The 21,908-nt window shown below is 44.2% G+C and overlaps 1 protein-coding gene across 3 annotated transcripts in view; it reads right to left on the bottom strand.

The window, feature by feature from the left end:
- Positions 1-21,908, bottom strand: part of REPS2 (RALBP1 associated Eps domain containing 2) — a 247,421-nt gene that overhangs the window by 110,067 nt on the left and 115,446 nt on the right. For all 3 annotated transcript variants that reach the window (XM_047765004.1, XM_047765005.1, XM_047765006.1), the window contains exons 6-11: positions 21,421-21,559; positions 14,323-14,386; positions 11,507-11,649; positions 9,828-9,922; positions 3,875-3,944; positions 2,423-2,476 (exon numbers count right to left, since the gene is read on the bottom strand). In XM_047765004.1, coding sequence (XP_047620960.1) covers positions 2,423-2,476; positions 3,875-3,944; positions 9,828-9,922; positions 11,507-11,649; positions 14,323-14,386; positions 21,421-21,559 — 565 coding nt within the window. The remainder of the gene's footprint in view (positions 1-2,422; positions 2,477-3,874; positions 3,945-9,827; positions 9,923-11,506; positions 11,650-14,322; positions 14,387-21,420; positions 21,560-21,908) is intronic.

Below are 21,908 nucleotides of genomic sequence, written 5' to 3'. Positions count from 1 at the left end.
CACTCTGTTGTACTGCAGAAATTAACACAACGCTGTGAATCAACGATACTTTAATAGAAAACTTTTCAAAAAAAAGAGTTTAGTTCCTTCTAGGACAGCAAAGGAGGTGCAGGCAGGTGCAAGGAACAAAGACAACTGCTCTCCCTGTGAGACCACGGAGTGGCCGGTGACAAAGGGGCAGCTGCGAGAATCACCAACAGCACTCTGAAGACTATGCCATGAGGGCGAAGAGGCCTAACGCCCTCGGCATGACCTGGAGACATAAAGAAAAAGGTGGCCACTGGGCAGCGCGCCCTCCTGTGCCCTAGAATGACATTAGCAAAGAAATCTATTAGATTCCGCTAATGCATACACCTTCAGCTATTAAAGGGGTAAGGGCCCATAAAACATGCAACAAGGAACACCCCGACTCCCTAATGACACAGTCCCAGGCCGTCTGGATGCCAGCACCTCCTCTTCAGTGCCATTACTATTATCATTATTATCAGAACAGGGAAATGACATCCCAGACAGGACTGGCAGGTCCCCACAGGCTTCATTCAGATCAGACAAGGCTGCACAACACTATTCTGGTTAAGTCTTCCATCGGCCTCCAAGGCCCTGAAAGTCAGACTCAGCATTTAGGGCATGTGCGTATCTGCAAAAATAGCAAGGGCATGGTGTGCCCAAAGCCAGGCAGAAGCCCAAGGGCGGCTCTGAGCTTCTCACTGAGCTGGGCGGACGGAAGAAGAATGAGAACTTGCTAGAACACTCCAGGCACATCATCCTGTTTCCAGGAAACAGAACCAGGAGAGAGGGCAAGCCTGAAGTTTATTTCTCTGGAAGGCAGCAACTCAACTGAAGCAAACTGTCCCCGTGGCAGGGACCGACCGCCTTCCAGAATGAGAAACCGCCACCTCGAAGCTCTAGTGCCTCCCGCTAGGAATCCACACGGTCCCCAGGAAAGGGGGGGACTGAGTCCGTTTTCAGAGGACGGATTCCCCCGTATCCGCTCCAGAAAGGTCAGCAGATGGGAGCAGAAGGTCAGAAATCAGACAGCGCGCCCCCAGGCAAGACGTCCAACAAATTGAGAGATCCTTCGCGTACTGTGGCCACACACGCTGACAGGTTCTGCCGGGGACACTGTGTCCCATCAGCAAAGGAGTGGTGAAAACGACCTCTAAAGCTCAAGCTCCAGAGAACACGTGACGCTGATGGAAGAGTAAAAGTTAACTAGCCTAGAAGGCTGCTGCAGAAGCGCAATTTAACGCTCCAAATTTAAATGACTTTTACTAATACCGTAACAGGAACTTTACAAAAACTGGGAACTCCCCTTCACTTCCAGAAAGGAGAGCTGGATAGACCCTACTTCAGGCGCTTGTCCTACGCATCCAGGACACGTCCCCCCAGGATGAAGGAACCCGGATGAGTTCTAAAAGCCAAAGCTAGGCCTGCGACTTCCTACCACTTCTGGAGTCATGGCTGACTTGCCATCTTAATTTTCTATTTCTTAACCTCCCTTTCCAGAGGTCGTAGTTCCCCAAACGGGCTGAACATTAGAATCACCTGGGCGGGGGGGGTCCCTAAAAGTACAGATTCTTAGGTCTCCTCACTGCAATCGATCATATGCTCTCATTCATATTCATTCTCTCTCCATCTCGGTGTTGTATCGATTCTTTTGTTCCAACCTGAAACAAAGCCTAGATGATATAACTAGTTCACCAAAAGAATCATGATTTGCTTTGTATTAAGAGAGATACCAATAAAAGAGAAAGCAGCCACGTGTTTCATATCCTGCTTCCTAAAGCTCCGAATAATAATGCCATCCCTAGCCAGTTTATTTTCAACTAGATTCCTCTTGGTTCAGTGATGGCTCCTTCGAGAGAGGTGAGGACACAGGCCCAGCCATCTCATGGTTCACAGACACAGTTCTGACTCTCCAAGAACCTGGGCAAACACAACTTTTATTTTTCCCCTGGGAATCCACTCCCTGTTTAAGCGCATTCACTTGCCTTCCTGTTGGTGAAATATACTGAAAATATTTGAGAGTCTCCTTTCGGAAACGGCACGTCTTACCCGTGAGCCTCCAGTGGTCCTACGCCATCACCTCCCGACTCTACACAGAAACCACAATGGCTTGTTGAAATCGTCCCAGCTCCAAGCCTCCTCAACTTTACACTTAGTACCAATGAAACCCTAAAATCAAACTGAGAGATCCTTTCAGTGAAACCTATATTCAGAACATTAAAAAGGCACCCTCTTCTCATACCTGAAAAGAGGAAGGAGTCAAAAAGAAACCCAAAGGTTTCCTCAGAATAAAACACAATCCTGGGAGAGAAACATGTACACTCTCACAGATACACCAATCTTCTCGCTGAAACTCCAGGGTTTTTTTAATTAGAAATAATTACATTAAAAATACATTAAATTGGTTTTCTCCTACCTGAGTCCTCAGATACGTCCTTTGGTAAGGCTTCATCCGCAGCACTTTTCAAAGCTAGCAGTGTTTTGATTTAAAGAACGAGAGAGAGAAAGGAAGAGAAAAAGAAAAAAACATAAAATTTTACATCTGAGGCACATTACATTAAAGCAGAGAACCCCTAATCATCTCTTATGAAAACGGTGTTACAAACTTCTATAAGTTGCTAAAGGATTTACTAAAACAATAAAAACTTCCTAAAGTACAGTAACAGGTTCTCCTACAGGGAACAAAATGGAATAAAACCTTCCAGAGAGAGTGCCTCTAGTGGCAGAAAGGAGTATTACCTGGAAGTATCAAACTTCCTTTCTTTTTTAGAGCTCGCCAGGTTACTGCAATGGGCAGTCAAGGCTAAGAAGCACCAGCAAAGACAGTGATCAGAGTACTTGCTGCCACAGACAACGTTCAGGTCTGTCTGCCTCTCCTGAGCCGATATTGAAAGAGAGAGCATGCAACTATTGTTTCCTAATGGGAAACATTTTTCGTGGTTAACTCCCATACAAGGCGGCATCCATGGCAGGTCACGACAATAAAACCTTAAATAGCTTCACTGATTTTTTTGTCCCTTCAGATAAGCCTTTCATTCATGGGCAGAGAATCAATATCGGATAATAGCAGGAAGACTGGCTTGAGAATAAGAAAATCTTGGTTCTCATCCCTGCTCTTTTTCGTACTAAGCAAGTGATTCATTCTGCTTGAACGTGAGTTTACACAGCTCTAAATTTTAGGTGATATGACATACCAGCCTCCATTCAATTCTGCAAGGACCAAACAATACAGGGTATGAGGAAGGACCTGATAGATTAGAAAGCATTATACCGAAGTGTGGGGGCAGCGGCGGCGGGGAGTGTTCCTCCTGCTTGGCTAGATATTCCCAGGGCGATGCACCTCTGTGCTCAAAGTCAGCTCTAACACACAGCACTGCGCTGCCTTGCTCTCACCTGTCCAGTAGGACAGGCACATCGTGGCTGGGCTCACATGCCCGGAGCCACACCCACGAAGTCACAGAGAATAAAGCCCAGGGACACAAGCTGTCTCCAGAAGATAACTTCGGAGGATTAGATCTGTCGACAAATACGCATTTCTATTGATATTCTGCCATCACAAAATGGTATGCTCTCAAACCTTTCAGCTTCCAGTCATTTCCTAATTAATAGGACCAGACTGCACTGTACTTGTCAGAGGATCCTGAGGGTCAACAGTGAGTGAACTGAAGGGCTTGGAACACTCAAGCTCTCGTTACCACTTTGTGAACTATAGTTTCGGGACAACAATTTGAACTATTTAATCCACTCAAAGGCATTCCTGCACTGAGAACTGTCCTCATATGCTCTAGAAGCCAGCCATTCCAAGAGAAGTGGATAAAGAAATGCAGGTAAAATATCCCTACAGGAAGAAACCGCATTCTTTTCATACCTTGTTTGTCATCACCAGTCACCTCCTGGGTGGGGACAGGAAAGTCAGCCATGTCTTTGATAGACAACTTCTTAGAAAAGAAAAGTAGATTAGTTACATGGGTTGGAATGGATATTAAGTCATGTGCACATAATGCAAATGTCTTTAAAAGCCATATATCCTGCCCATTTCTGCCTTCAATAAACTCTGACACTGGATGCTAATTTACTTTGGGGGGTTTCTATTGAGGTCTAAGTTAATTTGTATTGAAAAATGTATATACATAGAGGGGGAAGAAAATAATGATTTAGATTGAGGCATATGTATAGGCCACATGCAGCACCGGAATCCAATCCGCCCGAGTTGCAGCATTTGCCCGTTCGGTCACGAGCAAACCTGGGCTCTAGGTGCTTTCTCACAAGCAGAGAGAGGTTCTGACAAGTGGCCCCATCATGTGGGTATCTGCCAAGATCTCTTATGCAGGAGTTCAACCCTGATTCAAAGAGCCTCCTTGTCGTGGAATAAGAGAATTTTACTGAAGAGCCCAACACAATTTGCTGCTGACTCACTTTCGGCTGAAGTCTTCACTTATATTAATAAGATGGACACCCCAGATGATCAAGTATTGATCGGTTCAAAATTCTGTTTAAAATCTACTTACTACAATTTCTTACAAACCCTCAATTAACATGGATTCTGTCCTCTGATGAGATTAAATGATAATATATATTCATATTTGATAGCTATAAAAAATTGAAGGGGGATTGGGTAGATGGGGAGAGAGAGAAGAGGAAGACTTGTCACTATATGCCTTTTGATATTCTTTTTCTTTTAAGCATATTCAAAGAATCAAAAAAGGTAAATTTTATTTTTTTTAGGGCTGCACCCATGGCATATGGAGGTTCCCAGGCTAGGGGTTGAATCAGAGCTGTAGCTGCCGGCCACAGCCACATCCATGCCAGATCCGAACCGCATATGCAACCCACACCACAGTTCATGGCAACGCCAGATCCTTAACCCACTGAGCAAGGCTAGGGATCGAACCTGCCTCATGGATACTAGTCAGATTCATTTCCAGTGAGCCATGATGACAGGTAAATTGTAAAACTTAGAGTAAATTCCTGGAGCTATCCAGCGCTCCAAAGCGTTAATGGGTTTACCTCTCAGAATCTGAACAGCGCAAGAGATAAGCAATACGTGTGTTTCCAAACTGCTTGAGAGAATGGACTTACAATACTGCTTGGTGTTAACCTGATCTAGGGCTTAACAATCCTCAGGCAGGTCATTCTTGGCATCTCAATGAAGCCTCCTGAAGTAATTTACAACACAGAATGTATCTTAACAGTGTCTTTCTTGCATTTAGCTGCCCCATCTGGATTATAAACCAGATTCTTAGAAGAACAGAATAACTGAGGAATAGAAACTATAGATTAAAAAAAAAAAAAAAAAAACCACTGTCGAGGAGTTCCCGTCGTGGCGCAGCAGAGGCGAATCTGACTGGGGGCCATGGGGTTGCAGGTTCCATCCCTGGCCTCGCTCAGGGGGTTGGGGATCCAGCACTGCTGTGGGCTGTGGGGTAGGTCGCAGTCACGGCTTGGATCTGATGTTGCTGTGGCTGTGGTGTAGGCCGGCAGCTGTGGCTCCAACTGGACCCCTGTCCTGGGAACCTCCATGAACTGTGGATGTGGCCCTAGAAAAAAAAGCAAAAAAACAAAACAAAACACTGTTGAATGAAATGTTTTTCTTTTTCTTTTTCTTCCAGCATGTGGAAGTTCCTGGGCCAGGAATCAACACAGTGAGTCACTGCAGTGATGACACCAGGTCCTTAACCCACTGTACCACAGGAGAACTCCAAAAGAAATTTTTAAAATCCAAATAAATGGAAAGACATCCCATGCTCATGGGTCTGAACACTGATTAAGATGATAATACTCCCCAAATTCCTTTACAGAGTTAATACCATCCTTCTTGCTTTTTTGCAGAATTTGACCTGCTGGTCCTAAATTTCATATAAAAATGCAAGGGACTCAGAAGAGCAAAAATATTCTTGAAAAAGGAGAACAAAGCTGAAGGATTCATACTTCCCAAACTCAAAATATACTTAAGGTCATAGTAATTAAGACAGTGTCATAGTCACCTAAGGACAGACATACAGATCAAGGGACTCGAATTGAGAATCCGTAAATAAACCCTTACACTTGTGGGCAGCTGATTTCCATAAAAGGTGAAAAACGATTCCGTGGAAGAAAATTGTCTTTTCGATAAATAATGCTGGGACAACTTGACATCCATATACCTATACCGAAGAATGAAGCTGGACCTTTTTTTCACAGCGCAAATAAAAATTAACTCAAAATGGATCACAGACCCCAATGTAAGATCTAAAACTATAAAACATATGAATAAATCTTCACGATCTTGTATTAGGCAAGATTTCTTAGATATGATACAGACAACAGAAGCAATAAAGGAAAAAAACTACATAAACTGAACTTCATCAAAATAAAAAACGTTTGCGTTAGAAAGGACGCACTATCAAGAGGGAAAAAACAAAGAAAGAGAAAATAAGTTACAAATTATTTATCTAAGAAGAGAGTTATACCCAGAATATATCAAGAATACTTACAACCAGGCTAAACAAGGGTTTTGAATGACATTTCCCCACGGAAGATACACAAATGGCTAATAAGCACGCAAGAAGATGCTCAGTATCAGTAGCCATTAGGAAATTCAAATCAAAATCACAAAGAGATACTACTTCACTCCCACCAGGATGGCTGAAATCAAAAAGACAGACCATAACGAGTGTTAACAAGGACGTGGGGCCACTGGAACCCTCGCACACTGCTGATGGAGGAATGGAAAATGGTGCAGCTGCTCCGGAAAGTAGCTTGGCAGTTCCTCCAAAAGCTAATAAGCACAAGTTATAATCTGACCCAGCCATTACACTTGCAGGCACATACCCAAGAGAACCGAACAGAGATGTTCACACAAAACCTTTACATGATCATGCACAGCAGCATTTTTTCCCAGCAGCCCCAAAATGGAAGCCAATATCCACCAGCTGAAGAATGGGCAAAAGGGGGCACCTCCACACAACGGAATACTCTTCAGCAATAAAAAGGAATGCAGCAGTGATACACGCTACAATATGAAGAAACTTGAACGCAATATACAAAGTGAGTTCTCATCATAAGGAAAACAGTTTTTTCCTACTTCTTTAATGGTGTGTCTCTGTGAGATGATGGATGTTCACCAGACTTATCACGGTAATCCTCTCAAGCTGGATGCAAGTCAGGTCATTGTGCTACACGCCTTCAACTTACACCCTGCTATGTGTCAACCACATCTCAGCGAAAGTGGAAAAGCAAAAAAAATTAACACTTTACTAAGGAAGCCTGTCACGAGAGACCACACATTATATCACTCTATTTCCATGAAAAGTCCAGAACAGGCAAGTTCCGAGACAGAAAATAGCTCAGGGATTACTAGAGGCTGGGGGAGGGGGAACAGTAAATGACTGCTAATGGGTGGAGGCTTTCTCTCTGGAGAGATAAGAGGTTCTCAAAGCAGACTGCTTGATGGTTGCACAACTGTCAACTGTCCATACGCTAAAAACCACTGAACTGTGTACTTGAGATAAATACAGTATGTGAATTATATCAATTAATGGTTTACAAAGAAAGAAATCTAATAATCTAAGAAGCACTGCTAGAGGAGTGCACCTGAAACTATAATCTTTATTTCCTAATGGAAATAAGTAAATGATGACAGCTCTGCTGTCTTTAGGAAGAGATGTATGGCTGAGCAAACTTCCCGCGACCTGAATCAGCTACAGCTCCACTTACAACAAACAAACCTATATGGAGTCGCCCCTCACGGGGTTGGTACCAAGATCTATTTAAACTCCACGCATGCATTCCTGAGATTCAGAGATGAGTACTTATACTACCTAATACTTAGGATGTAAATGCCATGTAAACAGTTGTCAGCGTGCGGCAAATTCCCATTTTGCTTTTTGGAATTTTCTGGACCTTTTCCCCCCAACATATTTTCCATCTGTGGCCGATCGAGTCTGCAGATGTGGGACCCGTGGATACGCAGGACCAACTGTATACAAAAATATCTAAAACTAGCTACACGTAACGTCCAGGACGGTGAATCATCTATAGTCTCATCAAGGACATCAGAGTGTGCGTGTGTACGTGTGTATGCACGAACACACACACACCCGTATAAAAATGTCTCCATTTCATTTCTGCCCGTATATTTGCTCCTTTCCTTTTAGACAGGTGATAAAAGTTCACGGAGGAAAACATCGGTAATTAATTTCTTCAAAAAAAACAGAATGCTTTGTCTGCTGGAAGAGCAAAGAACATCTGATACCATGGCAAGTTGGAACAAAACATTTAACAAGAAAGAATACAAATTACAACATATTTTAGCAAATCAACTAACAATGACACAATTTAATACAAACAGGGGGAATCCACAGCAAAAATTAAAAATAAAAGAACAATACAAAAAACCCGGCAAGTGCATAAGAGAGTTGTAAGAGACGTCTGTCCTGGCCTAACAGACAAACTTCTCTGAACACCGTCAGCAACTCCAGAGGACACTGGGGGCCATGAAAAGTGGCTAATTATCAGAGTTCCCGCTATGGCGCAGTGGGTTAACGATCCAGGAGGAGCAGAGAGGTCAAGAGCAATGTCGTCAGAGGGAGCCCTGCAGAACCAGGTCTGATTCGCCCCAAGAGGAGCAGAGGATGGCTGCACAACACCACTACAGGCAGGAGAGCCTCAAGGGAAAGAAGAAATTATCGCTCAGTTATAAGAAACTGTTGAAATGGCCCTGTATCCTGCCTTTGACGTCTATCATCCTGAGAGGGTCAGAGGATTGCAGTAGGAGCCTGGGAATAAACCTCCACTCTTCAAGCATGTCCACATCGTGCTCGGGGTGGGAACAGCAGATGTCCAAGGTGTCATCATAGCAATCCAAGTGGTGGTGACAGTGACCACAGCACTGAGCTTAACAATAACCGTAACAATGCCTACCTAGGAGTGCACACCTAAGGGCCACCGAGCACGTGGCTAAGCCCCTGCCGCAAGGGCCCGAGACACGATGGGACTTCGCCGGGTTTCTCTTGGGGATCAACCAAAGCAGTCTTCATTTGATCTCAAAACTAAAACCCTGAGAGAGGAGTTCCCATCATGGCGCAGTGGTTAAGGAATCTGACTAGGAACCATGAGGTTATGGGTTCGATCCCTGGCCTTGCTCAGTGGGTTAAGGTTCCAGCGTTGCTGTGAGCTGTGGTGTAGGTCACAGAGGTGGCTTGGATCTGGCGTGGCTGTGGCTGTGGCTGTGGTGTAGGCCAGCGGCTACAGCTCCGATTTGACCCCTAGCCTGGGACCCTCCATATGCCACGGGAAGCAGCCCTAGAAAAAAGCAAAAAGACAAAAAATGAAAATAAAAAATAAATAAATAAGTAAAAACCCTGAGAGAGAAGGTAGCTCTGAATGTGATCTGAGGCCCTCAAATATAGGTCTCAAACCTCTCAAAACTGTTGTCATTCATTATACCTTATTAATACTCGGGCTGTTAAAAATACAACTTTACAATGTCTACTTCAGAATTAAAGCTGGGTTAAAGCAAATAACCTGGTTATTACTGGTTAGTATAAATGGTATAGCCAAACTAAACCAAAAAGATGGTTTTGTGTGGCTATAGCTAAATTCCAACTCTAAAAGGTCAGTCAGGACTACTTTGCTTATTTCAGCACATGTAGTTGGAGCGAGAAAAGAAAGATAATTACAGATGTATCTGGCGTCTAGATTTGAAATGCTGAGCTTCAAAGTAAGTACGAATATGAAGAGAAAATGTCATGCAAGGGGATCTTCCAGAATCTGTAATGAACATAAGCTAACGGATCTAATTCTACACACGTCCCACTGATTAACAAGGGAAGATCTTTTACCTCCATCCGATTCAAGTCACGGGGTTGCTGGTTTGCTGGCATTGACTCAGAATACGAATCAAACAACGCGCACTCCCACTTGGGCTTAGGAAAGGCTAAGAAGGAACAGAAAGAATACATAAGAACATCAACGGCAGTCCCAGTGGTCACTGTTTCCCAACAGCCTTGTGTTCCCAGCAGCCCTTCCGGGCTTGGTAAACATAACAACACGATGACCCGCGCATCATCCACATTAGAGAGACAGAGCCCCCCGAGGCCCTGCTTCCCGAAGGGGTTCCTGGGTGAGCCTGCGCTAACTTGGTGACCGGAGCCGTGGAGTCGCCCAGCAAGTGCTTCTCTGCCTCCGTCCAGGAGTGAGCGAAAGCAAGGGGAGGCAGGGGGAGAGATGGACACTCGAGAGCAAACAGAGCAGTGGGCCACGCTGCCCAGCGGCAAACCAGTCCCCGGGAACCCCCGAGGGTCTCTCCCCGAGCCTATGAGGCGGGGGAGCAGACTCAGCTCCGCCTGCTGGAGCCAGAAAGCGGCCGCTATCAGCGAAGCCCAAGCTCTGACGTGAGTGGTGGCTTCTGCGCTCGGAACCTTCCCCTGCGCACATTTTCTGGAGGCCTCGGGGCAAGATCCCTGAATGGGTCACTCTTCCCCCAACATGTTTACCTGTTGCTGCCACCGGCCACACACCTAGTCTCTTCCCTTCACTGATCCTCCACCCTAGCACTACCTAACACGGAAAATGACAGGCTGGTTATTTAGGAGTCGAAGACCCCAAGAAGGAATCCGATACGACACTGGCCACTTTGGATCTAGTGCCACTATGAGGAGGGGACAACACAAGATCATCTAAGGCCTTTTTTAGATCTAACCCCAGAGACTGTAAGCTGCACTACGGACTAATCGCACTTTCTTTAGACACGCCTCCCTCTGGCCCATTAACATCGACGACGGGGCGCTTACATCTTAGACCCTTCCCCTACAAAAGTGAGAAAGGATGCTGAAAGTGCCAGCTGTTTCTGGACCCTTTTGATGGAAGCTATACTTTTCTGCGTGATAGAATTAACATTGGAAGTCAGCCCACTGCCTTTGAAAGGGCAAGAGACACTATTTTATTGACGAAAAAGACAGAGCGTTCTAGGCCAACTTTCGGGCATGCTAAAGTGTTCGATGTCTTCATCCGATTGCAGTTCCGTGGGCGTTTGCATGGAAAACAATCATCACGTGTACCTTTAGGATGACAGCCTTTCATACATTTCACTGCATGTAATTTTTAACCTTCCTCATTAGGTACAAGAGTTCTCGTCCATGCCACTGCCCAAGGCCATTCTGGGAAACTAGGACAGGCCTGAAGATGCCAAGTGGGCAGCTGGCTCTACAGGAAGATCGCCCTCTTCCTTTTCTGTCGGCTGGGGTTTCAGGAGTTGCCTACTCCACTGCTTCCGTGAAAGAGTACGGGACCTTGGTTCGAACGGATCCAGAGAGTACTAGGACAAGAAAAAAAGACGACCACACGTACCCAGATCATCCCTCTGACTCAAAGGATATAAGAGTCGAATGTCAGTTAAGAACAACTACTGTAGATACAAAGGACTCTTCAAAGTGTCTACACAACATCTTAAGAAGCAAACGTTTCTGGTGAGGTCTCGATGGAAAATGCCTAAGGTTTCGGATTTACGATGAGGCCTGACCTGCTTGCAGGTACTCCGGCTGCAGAGTTGGAGGCAGGCCCTCGGGCAGTGGGTAGCCATTCTTCCGGGCCACGATGAGATGAAACGCAGCACAGAACTCGGGCAGGGTCAGGGCTCCATCACAGTCAGCATCGCTAAGTTCCCTAAATACAGCAAGTGTCATGAGTACCTAACGTGGGGGTTAGGGGGAAAATTACTTAGCCTCAAACATGCGAACACTACTCCCAGGCTCCCTGGTGGTGGCCCTGCAGCGTCCTTGAAGCCATATAAAATCTCCAGGGGGCCACATGGAGGAAGAAAAATTGACACCACTTGCATTAAGTAGCAATATATAAATAAAAATTTAAATTCTTGAGGTTCTCCAGGAGATCTGTTTTACAACAGAGTACATGAGACAAAATAATAGTAACAACTATAGCCCAAAAAGGCAAATGAGACCCACAGCTGCACGGCTGGCTGACACTCCTCAGTAAATGCACGGTGTGAAGAGCCCTGGACTTGGTGTGGAAAAGAGAGGAAGGGCTGGCCCCAACCGCCCTTTTACCGTCATCCTGGCCGTGACTCAGTTACCTGAGCTCAGATATAAGCACTTCATTTTTCAGCTTTAAGGAAACACCTTGAACTTTTCAAGTCACGTAAATGTTGTATCAAAGATGTGCTTAAGGAGCTCCCACCGTGGCTCATCATGTTAAGAACCAGACATAGTCTCTGTGAGGATGCAGGTTTGATCCCTGGCTTTACTCAGTGAGTTAAGGATCCAGTGTTACTACCGCGAGCTGCAGCGTAGATACAGATGCAGCCTGGATCCAGCACTGCCTGCTGTGGCTGTGGTGTAGGCCTGAAGCTGCAACTCTGATTCAATCCCCAGCCTGAGAATATCCATATGCCGCAGGTGCAGCCCTAAAAAAAATTTTTTTTTTTTTTTTTTTGCTAGAGAATCCCCTCCGGGGAAAATACAAGTAAGTTCAATAAACACTGGCTAAATTATGTTTTCACATAAAACCAGCAACGAGGGAAGGCTGGAACCAGATGAGGAAGGAAGAAAGGGAGAGTCTCGAAGAGGCTTATCTTCGCTCCAACCACTGTTTCCCACTGAAAAGCACAGAGCTATGTGCCCAGGTAACTAAGAGCCCATCAGCTGAGCCAGCCTCTTCAGGGCACAGGGACAGGCACACCTGTATTGGGACCAGCAGAGGGAGACGGCGTTTACCATCACCGCAGAAAGAAAACCATGAAAGGTCAGCTCCGTACCTTTCCTTTGGCCCCTTCATAGCCTCCTCGCCCTTGATTTTTTTTTTTTTTGTCTTTTTGCTATTTCGTGGGCCGCTCTCTCGGCATATGGAGGTTCCCAGGCTAGGGGTCCAAGCAGAGCTGTAGCCACCAGCCTACACCAGAGCCACAGCAACACGGGATCCGAGCCGCGTCTGCGACCTACACCACAGCTCACGGCAACGCCGGATCGTTAACCCACTGAGCAAGGGCAGGGATCGAACCTGCAACCTCATGGTTCCTAGTCGGATTTGTTAACCACTGCGCCACGACGGGAACTCCACCTCGCCCTTGATTATTTAGAAAGCTCCCCGAGGAAAGGCACCACGGAACCGTTGCAAAGGCCGGATGGAGAAAGTACCACCAAGCTTACACGGGTGTGTCTCAACAAAAAGAGAGGAACCCTCATGCCCAGAATTAAGACTGGGAATTCTGCCCAAACGGACTGTATTCTTTGCAAAAAGATGACTTCCACTTTTTCCTAGCTTTAAAACCTAATAAGGCTTGTCGTTAAAAAAGAAATAGTGGTAGAATATAGTGCTGAAGAATCCCAGGTACACTGGCATTCGCAAGTGTCCATGGAATAGGTTTCCAATAAGATGCGCAAAACATGACAAGCAATTTTAAATCCTATTACAATGTTTGTAAATCCTCATGAGAAAGGTTTTACATAAATATTCTGACGATTTAATTCTATAGTTACAGCAGCGTGGCCTCCCACCCAGTCTTGTGGAGAACAGCCCACACATAGTCGGGAGTTGAAAGAGGCCCCGAGCGTTTCCATAAACACAAAGAGCGCCAACCGACCCTCTGGCAGAGCCCTTCCGTAGCCGGGGGCCTGCCGGCAGGGCAGCAAAATGCAATGCAGGCCACAGCGGTCAACGCCAGCCAAATTTACGAGGCTCAGAGGCAGCTAGAATGGTCAAATTTGACTTAATTCCAAAACATTTGTGGACCTTCTGTTCGCCTGGCCTCATAAAATATGATAAAGACTAGCTTTGCAAGGTGCCCCGGTTACTTGCACCAACATCAAGGAGAAAAATCTGAAAATAAAAATACATGATGGAAATTCTCAAATGCCCACACAACTGCTTAGACTGAAAAGGGATCTAGATGAAGAGAATAATGAGGAAATTACTTCCTAAAGAAGAGCTAACACAAGGCATAGTATTGCCAGATACTGTCCATTCTGCCTTTCATATATAATAATCTCTACAGCAAAAAAAAAAATCTAAGTTCAATTTCTTACTCTTTTTTTTTTTTTAATTCAAAAGATCAGAGTTTGGGTGGGTTTGTTTTTTTTTGGGGGGAGGGGGGGAGTGGCACGCCCATGACATTTAAAAGTTCCCAGGCCAGGGATCAAACTCATACCACAGAAGCGACCCAAGTCACAGCAATGACAATGCTAGATCCTTAACCGCTTGGCCACCAGGGAACTCCTTTTTTTCCTCCCAAAGGATTAGAGTTTTAAAATGCAAAAAGTAGGAGCTCCATGATGGGTGTATATGACAGTATCATACTACGTGGCACTACTTCACTGCACTTACCATATATAGGAAAGCTCAGGAATGGAAAGCTTTGACTTGGTGAAGAAGTTCTTGGCCACAGAACCTGTCAAGAGCCATTGTTTCAATAAATCATTAATTACTGATCTAGAATAGCCTTTAAATTTTACGTGAATGAATCACAATTTTTTAATTCAGCATCTCTACCATATAACCACAAATATAACATTTATTCATCAAAGCAACTACAAATCCTATGACTAAAGGCAACATATTAACAGCTTTTAAAAGAATATGTAAATTAGAAGAGGGTAAAAGAAGCAATGACATAATACTTAGTATGAAACACATGAAAAGTCTATCAATTCCTTCGTTTTTCCGAAAATTTGCAAAGTTTACTAAATTCAAAAGATAAATATCAAAATTATCAAAATAAAAATCAGTCAAGCACTTTTAATGAAAGGTGTGAAAATAATGCACAATCACGGTAGAAAAGAGAACAAAAAAGAAAAACACTAATACCATTCATCTCATCACACCAGAGAGAAGACAGACATCTTGAGAAAGAGAGTTGTGGTGAGTCTTAAGATCTCTTGGTGGCTCTTCAAGAATCATATCCAGGAACCTCTTGCTATTTATTTAATGCAAATTGATCAATATCAAGTGAAATCAGGTAATTGCTCCATTTTACATGTTACACAGTTGCAAGATCCAACTGCACTTAAAATGTTTAGACTCAGTTCTTTTTTTTCCTTTTTTTTTTTTTTTGCTTTTTAGGGCGGACCTGCGGCATATGGAGATTCTCAGGCTAGGGATCGATTAGGAGCTGTACCCACTGGCCTACACCACAGCCACAGCAACATCTGATCCGAGCAGCGTCTGCGACCTACACCACAGCTCACAGCAATGCGGATCCTTAACCCACTGAACGAGGCCAGGGATTCAACCTGCAACCTCATGGTTCCTAGTCGGATTCGTTTCCGCTGCGCCACGACGGGAACTCCAGTTTCACAATACAAAAGCTTCAATTCTAACACAAAGAATAGTCAAACCAAAGCCTTAAACTCTATTCTAAACTGATAAAGTCAAAAGTCTTAAGTGATCCCTAAGTCTTCTAATCAGACTTAAAACAAAGGATTATAATGGACCCTAAGGCAGACTTATTCTCCTTGGGCAAAGGAAAGATCAAAGGCAAAGTACACTGTAAACTCATGAGCCTTGTCCCCAAAAGCAACCTGGAAATAATGCTGACTTATGACTGTTAGCCATCAGCGAAGTCACCTTGTCAAACACTTGTCAGAAATGTCTTGAAAGCCCATTTGCCAGCTATCTTGGAGATATACAGGCATTCTCCCCTCATTTCATTCTTCTCTCTCCCCCTTGATCTCCTTTCTTCAAAGCACAAGAGGGTCAAACCAACAGCTAGAGTCCAGGCCTGGCCTTCATACACTAGAGAGAGACTGTCACCCGCTGATGTCCCAGGGCGCTTAGGAGGAGCCCACAGGGAAGCTGATGGCTAACAAGTTCAGCTCTGCCTGCGCTCTGCTTGCCAGAGAAGGGAGCACAAGAGAAAGGCCGAATGCTCCCGCCTTTGGTGCCGACACAAGTTCAAACCCTGAGCCGGAATCCATGCACCAAGCAACGGAGAAAGCTCAAACCAGCCTCCTTCCCCTGCTCTCTCTCCAGCCATTTTCAGACCCACTTGAGAGCCACATGTGAGGCCCAAGAGGCAGAAGGGAGACTTTTTTTTTTGTTGTCTTTTTGCTATTTCTTTGGGCCGCTCCCGCGGCATATGGAGGTTCCCAGGCTAGGGGTCCAATCGGAGCTGTAGCCACCTGCCTATGCCAGAGCCACAGCAACGTGGGATCCGAGCCGCATCTGCGACCTACACCACAGCTCACGGAAACGCCGGATCGTTAACCCACTGAGCAAGGGCAGGGACTGAACCCGCAACCTCATGGTTCCTAGTCGGATTCGTTAACCACTGCGCCACGACGGGAACTCCAGAAGGGAGACTTAAAAGCTGTCAGCAGTCAAAGATCAAAAGCATGGATTCAGACTTTTTCTTACAAGGGGTCTCTGCGTCCAGTCAACTGCAGCTACTCCCCGTCTTGCTGCATCAGTGGCAAAATGTTAGCACATCAAGTCTATATGGATCTTCACAAAATAAAGACCAGCAACCCTTAGAAAAAATGGGTAGAGCTTTTTGAGTTCAAAGCAAGAGGTGCAACTGACTCTTAATCATATTGAAAAAAAAAGTTCAACCTTGTTCATGAGAGATCTGTGCATTAAAACCACACCAAGACATGATTTCTGCCTATCAGATGGGCAAAAACTGCAAAGGTTCAGTAACATGTTCTGATAAGAAGATTATGGGGAAAGAGGCACCTCATGCAATGCTGACAGGGTAACAAAAGGGCACAACCCCAAAGAGAGGGTGTTTTGTAAAATCGCATTTGACCCGGTAATCCTACTTCTAAATTATCCAAAAATACACTGACAAAAGTATAAAAAGACATACGCAGAAGGCTACTTACAAGAGAAATTTGTAATAGCAAGAGACTAGAAGAAATCCCAATAGCAGACTGGCTGAATAAATGACTGCCGTTTCCATCTAGCAGTACACAGCTATAAAAGGAAACGTAGGATCGGAGTTCCCGTCGTGGCTCAGTGGTTAATGAACCCAACTAGGATCCGTGAGGATGCGGGTTCCATCCCTGGCCTTGCTCAGTGGGTTAAGGATCTGGCACTGCCGTGAGATGTGGTGTAGGTTGCAGACGCGGCTTGGACCCCGTGTTGCTGTGGCTGTGGCTGTGGTGTAGGTCGGTAGCTACAAAAAAAAAAAAGGAAACGAGATATCTCTACACAGGACTACAGAGTAATCACCAGGATATACTAAGTGAAAAAAAGCAAGGTAGAGAAAAATTTAATTAATAAGCTACCATTTATCTAAGAAAATATGGAGAAGAATACACACACATATACAGATAGACGCACATACATGTATTTGGATTTTTTTTTTTTTTTTTTGGGTCTCTTTGCCGTTTCTTTGGGCCGCTCCCATGGCATATGGAGGTTCCCAGGCCAGGGGTCGAATCGGAGCTGTAGCCACTGGCCTACGCCAGAGCCACAGCAACGCGGGATCCGAGCCACATCTGTACCCTACACCACAGCTCACGACAACACTGGATCCTCAACCCACTGAGCAAGGGCAGGGACCGAACCCGAAACCTCATGGCTCCTAGTCGGATTCGTCAACCACTGCGCCATGACGGGAACTCCTGGATTTATTTTTAAACGCAGACAAATAAGCCATAAAATAAGATGGTTACCTGGAGGGAAAAAAAGGAAGAACAGGGTACAGAAGAGAGGGAAAGAAACCAGATTTCTTTGAATGTACCTTGTTTTGTAGAGTCCACTTGCGAACTGTTAATATTTTATGAGTAAAAAATTAAATTAAAATGTAAGAACACATCCCCTAAAAACTGGAATCAAAACAAATAAAACTGAAAAGAATCAAGTTGGAGAACCCCCCCACACCCAATTTAAGAAACGTACCGTAGTAATCAAGACAGGAGTTCCCTTCGTGGCTCAGTGGTTAACGAACCTAACTACCATCCATGAGGTCACAGGTTTGATTCCTGGCCTTGCTCAGTGGGTTAAGGATCCCGCGTTGCTGTGGCTGTGGTGTAGGCCAGCAGCTGTAGCTCCACTTCGACCCCTAGCCTGGGAACCTCCATATGCCACGGGAGTGGCCCTAAAAGGCAAAATGACAAGAAATAATAATAATAATAATAATCAAGACAGTGTGGCCTACATTAGGCTAGACCCAGCGAAACAGAATTAATAAAGAAATAAATTCGCATGTTGACAGAATTTTGACAAGGATACCATAACAATTAAATTGGGAATGGTTTTTTCAACAAATAGTGCAGGACAACTGAATATTCACATGCAAAAGAACAAATGTGAACCCCTATCACATAACATACACAAATATTAAATCAAATTGGACCAAAGACCTAAACACAGGAAATAAAACTATAATATATATTCCTTCTTAGAGGAAAATAAAGATAAATTTTCATGACCTTGCATCAAGCAAAGATTTCTTAGATCTGACAGCCAAAGCACAAACAACCAAAGAAAAAAATAAACTGGACATTGAAATTAGAAAGTTTTGTGTTTCACAAGACACCATTAGGAAAATAAAAAGACAAAGCCACGGACTGGGAAAAAATATTTGCAGATCATGATAAGGAATTTGTATCTAGAATACACAAAGAACTCTTAACAGTCAACAATTTTTTTTAAAAAAATGGCAAAAGGGAGTTCCCTTGTGGTGCAGTGGGTTAAGGATCCTGCACTGTCACTATAGTGGCTGGGTGTGCTGTTGTGACACGGATTCGATCCCTGACCCAGGAATTTCCACACGCCTTATGCGCAGCCAAAAAAAAAGGACAAAGAATTTGATTAGACATTCCTTCAAGAAAATATACAAATGGCTAAACAGAGTATGAAAAAATGCTCAATGGCATTATTCACCCACAAAGAGATGTCGCTTCACATCTACCGGGACAGCTAAAATCAAAAGACAAGAAGTTCCTGTCACGGCTCAGTGGTAAGGAACCCAACTAGTATCCATGAGGACGCAGGTTCAATCCCTGACCTAGATCAGTGGGTCAAGGATCCAGCGTTGTGGTGAGCTGTGGTACAGATCACGGACGTGGCTCCGATCCGGCACTGCTGTGGCTGTGGCATAGGCCAGCAGCTGCAGCTCCAACTTCATCCCCTAGCCTGGGAACCTCCATATGCCACGGGTGTGGCCCTAAAAAGACATACATACACACATACATACGTACGTACGTACAGATAATAACAAGAGTTGACAAGGATGTGGATTAATAAGAACCCTTATACACTGCTGGTGGCAATGTAAAATGGTGCTGTAACTTTGGAAAACAGTCTGACTGGTCCTCAAATGATTAAATATATAAATACAGCAATTCCACTCCTAGGTATATACCGAAGAGAAAAAAGAACATACATCTACTCAAAAACGTGTATACACACGTTCGAAGCAGCATTATTCCTCATCGCCAACAAGTAAAGACAACCCCAATGGCAATCAGGTGATGAAAAGATAAATAAACTGTGGCCGAGCTACAGAGTGAAAGTATTCAGCCATGAAAAGGAATAAAGTTCCGGTACATAGCACAACGTGGATGAACCTTTAAAATGTGAGGCTCAGTGAACGCAGCCAGACACCAAAAACCACATTTTATTTATATGAACAGCCCAGAACAGGCAAATGTGCAGAGAGCAAAAGCACTCTAAGGGTTACCCAGGGCAGGGCTGGGGAAGAAGGGCTGATGCGTGGGTAGTTTACGGGGCGCGGGGGGCCTCTAAAGCTAGACAGTGAGGACACTAAAACAAGGAACTGTCCACTTTAAACAGCTGAATGTCACAGTTTGTACATTACATCTACATAAAGATGTTTCTTTAAAAAAAAGACATCGACTATGCAGTGTATGAACCTCGCTTGACATTGGCCAAACTAAACTCTTTAAAAAGGCATTTGTAAGACAATTAGGGAAATCTGAACAATAAGACTTGATTACTTGAAGTAATCTGTGGAGGTTTTCTGGGGTTTTTTTAAATATGTGCCAGTGAATTGTGGTTATGTTGTTTTGTTTTGCTTTAGGGCCACACCTGCAGCATATGGAGGTTGGCTAGGGGTCCAATCGGAGCTAAGCTGCCGGCCTACACAAACAGCAACGCCAGAGCCAAGCTGTGTCTGCAACCTACACCACAGCTCATGGCAACACTGGTTCCTTAACCCACTGAGCGAGGCCAGGGATCGAACCTGGGTCCTCATGGATGGTAGTCAGATTTGGTTCCGCTGAGCCACAACAGGAACTCCTAACTGTGGTTATGTTTTTAAAAGAGGCCTTATCTTTACAAATACATCCTGAAATATTTTCCAATGAAAGGATCTGGTAATTGCTTCAAAATCATCTGGGCAGAAAGAGGCTATAGAGAAAACCAAACTGTTAGAGCTTAGTAATAGGCAGGTACACAGGGGTTTGTTATGCTACCGACTCTTGTTGTGCCTGCATTGAAATTCAAAATGAAAAAAGTTAAAAGAAAAATATTCCTAACACCCGCCTATTCATATTTGGCTAAATATCTCCGTACATTGTGAAGAGTGAGTATGGTTAGCAAGTAGTTAATACATGCAACCTGGATTTCTACCTACTTTTTGAAATCATGTCATCAATATTGATTTCTTGTATCTACAATATTCTGCCTTCGAATAAAGCCATTATCACCAATCAGAAAATGATACCTGCATTTATACAAGTTTATTTCAATTACACGAGAAGGTTAATTTTCGTTCACACTTCAGTGTGTCAGGTTACAATTATCAAGGACATATTGTTGTTCTTCACGAACGCAGTAGAAAAAGAAAGTTTTATGAATTTTTCTTCCAGACTCTACTATTTCACTGTTTGTTTAGTCTTCAGCCAGGTGAAACGTAGGCACATGGGAATTAAATCAAATTCCTCGCAGCTTGAATTTTACATGAGAACGCAACAAGAATATGTATTTCTGCAGATCCCCAAAAGAACTAACATGTGCACATAAAAATGCTGGCCAATTTTCCGCCCATATTTTCTCTCGGAAAAACCAGAGGAGAAAGACTTGAGCCAAAGAAAATGAGCACGAAGTTGAACTGTAAGATGTATACAACGTAAGGAGACCTGTGCCAGCAACTCTTTGGGAGGCTATACTATGTCCTTGCTCTAACCTCGACCTAATAAGTAAGCAATTCAAGGTGTCACCTTGGTGCCACAGTCACTGCACGAATGGCTCCTGTAATAAGGCACGGGGCCTGGCCCGGGTGCTCCAAATTCCCATTTAACCCCTTTGAAATAGATTCATAACTTTCCAAATATCACTGCCAAGCGTTTTTCTGCATGGTTTATAGTTGCTAAGACATTCGACCTCAGAGACAAACAAATTGAAATCACAGAAAGTGATCATACTCCTTTTGTGTCAACTACTTCTCAAAATGTGCGCTGTTACTCATGTGACAGTGAGCCGGGACCCACGTTCTCACCGGCCAGCCTGTCTCACCTGAAATGAAGGAACTCGGGTCAGGCTGCAGGGACCGGAACTGGTTGACATAGTACTCGCGCTGCTCTTCTGTTATCCGCCAGGGTTCATCTGGGTAATTACTGCTGTTATCCTGCAGTTCTCTCTCCACTGAAAAGGACTGTAAAAACAGTAAGCAAATGCTCAGACGATCTGTCTTTCGCGAAACAAAAAACAAAACAGTGAACACCAAGGAAAGTTATCAAGCATTATACTTACTTTTCTACTCAGGAGAATAAATTGAAACACCTCATGATTAGAATTTAACTGGAATATAAACTTCGGAAGGGCCGGCATCATGCCTCATATTTTTGTATTCCCCAAAGTTGTTCACAGGACTGAACGTGAAATAGTGAACACTTGTGGGTGACAAAAGGATTTTCCAATGTGATGAAAGGGAAAAACATGTAAGCATTTTTCTCTTCAAATATTCACCACATTTTGATCCTTTCAAATTAGCTGAGTAGATA

The sequence above is a fragment of the Phacochoerus africanus genome, chromosome X, assembly GCF_016906955.1.
Source record: "Phacochoerus africanus isolate WHEZ1 chromosome X, ROS_Pafr_v1, whole genome shotgun sequence".
NCBI lineage: Eukaryota > Metazoa > Chordata > Mammalia > Artiodactyla > Suidae > Phacochoerus > Phacochoerus africanus.
This window is presented reverse-complemented; position numbering and strand designations above follow the sequence as displayed.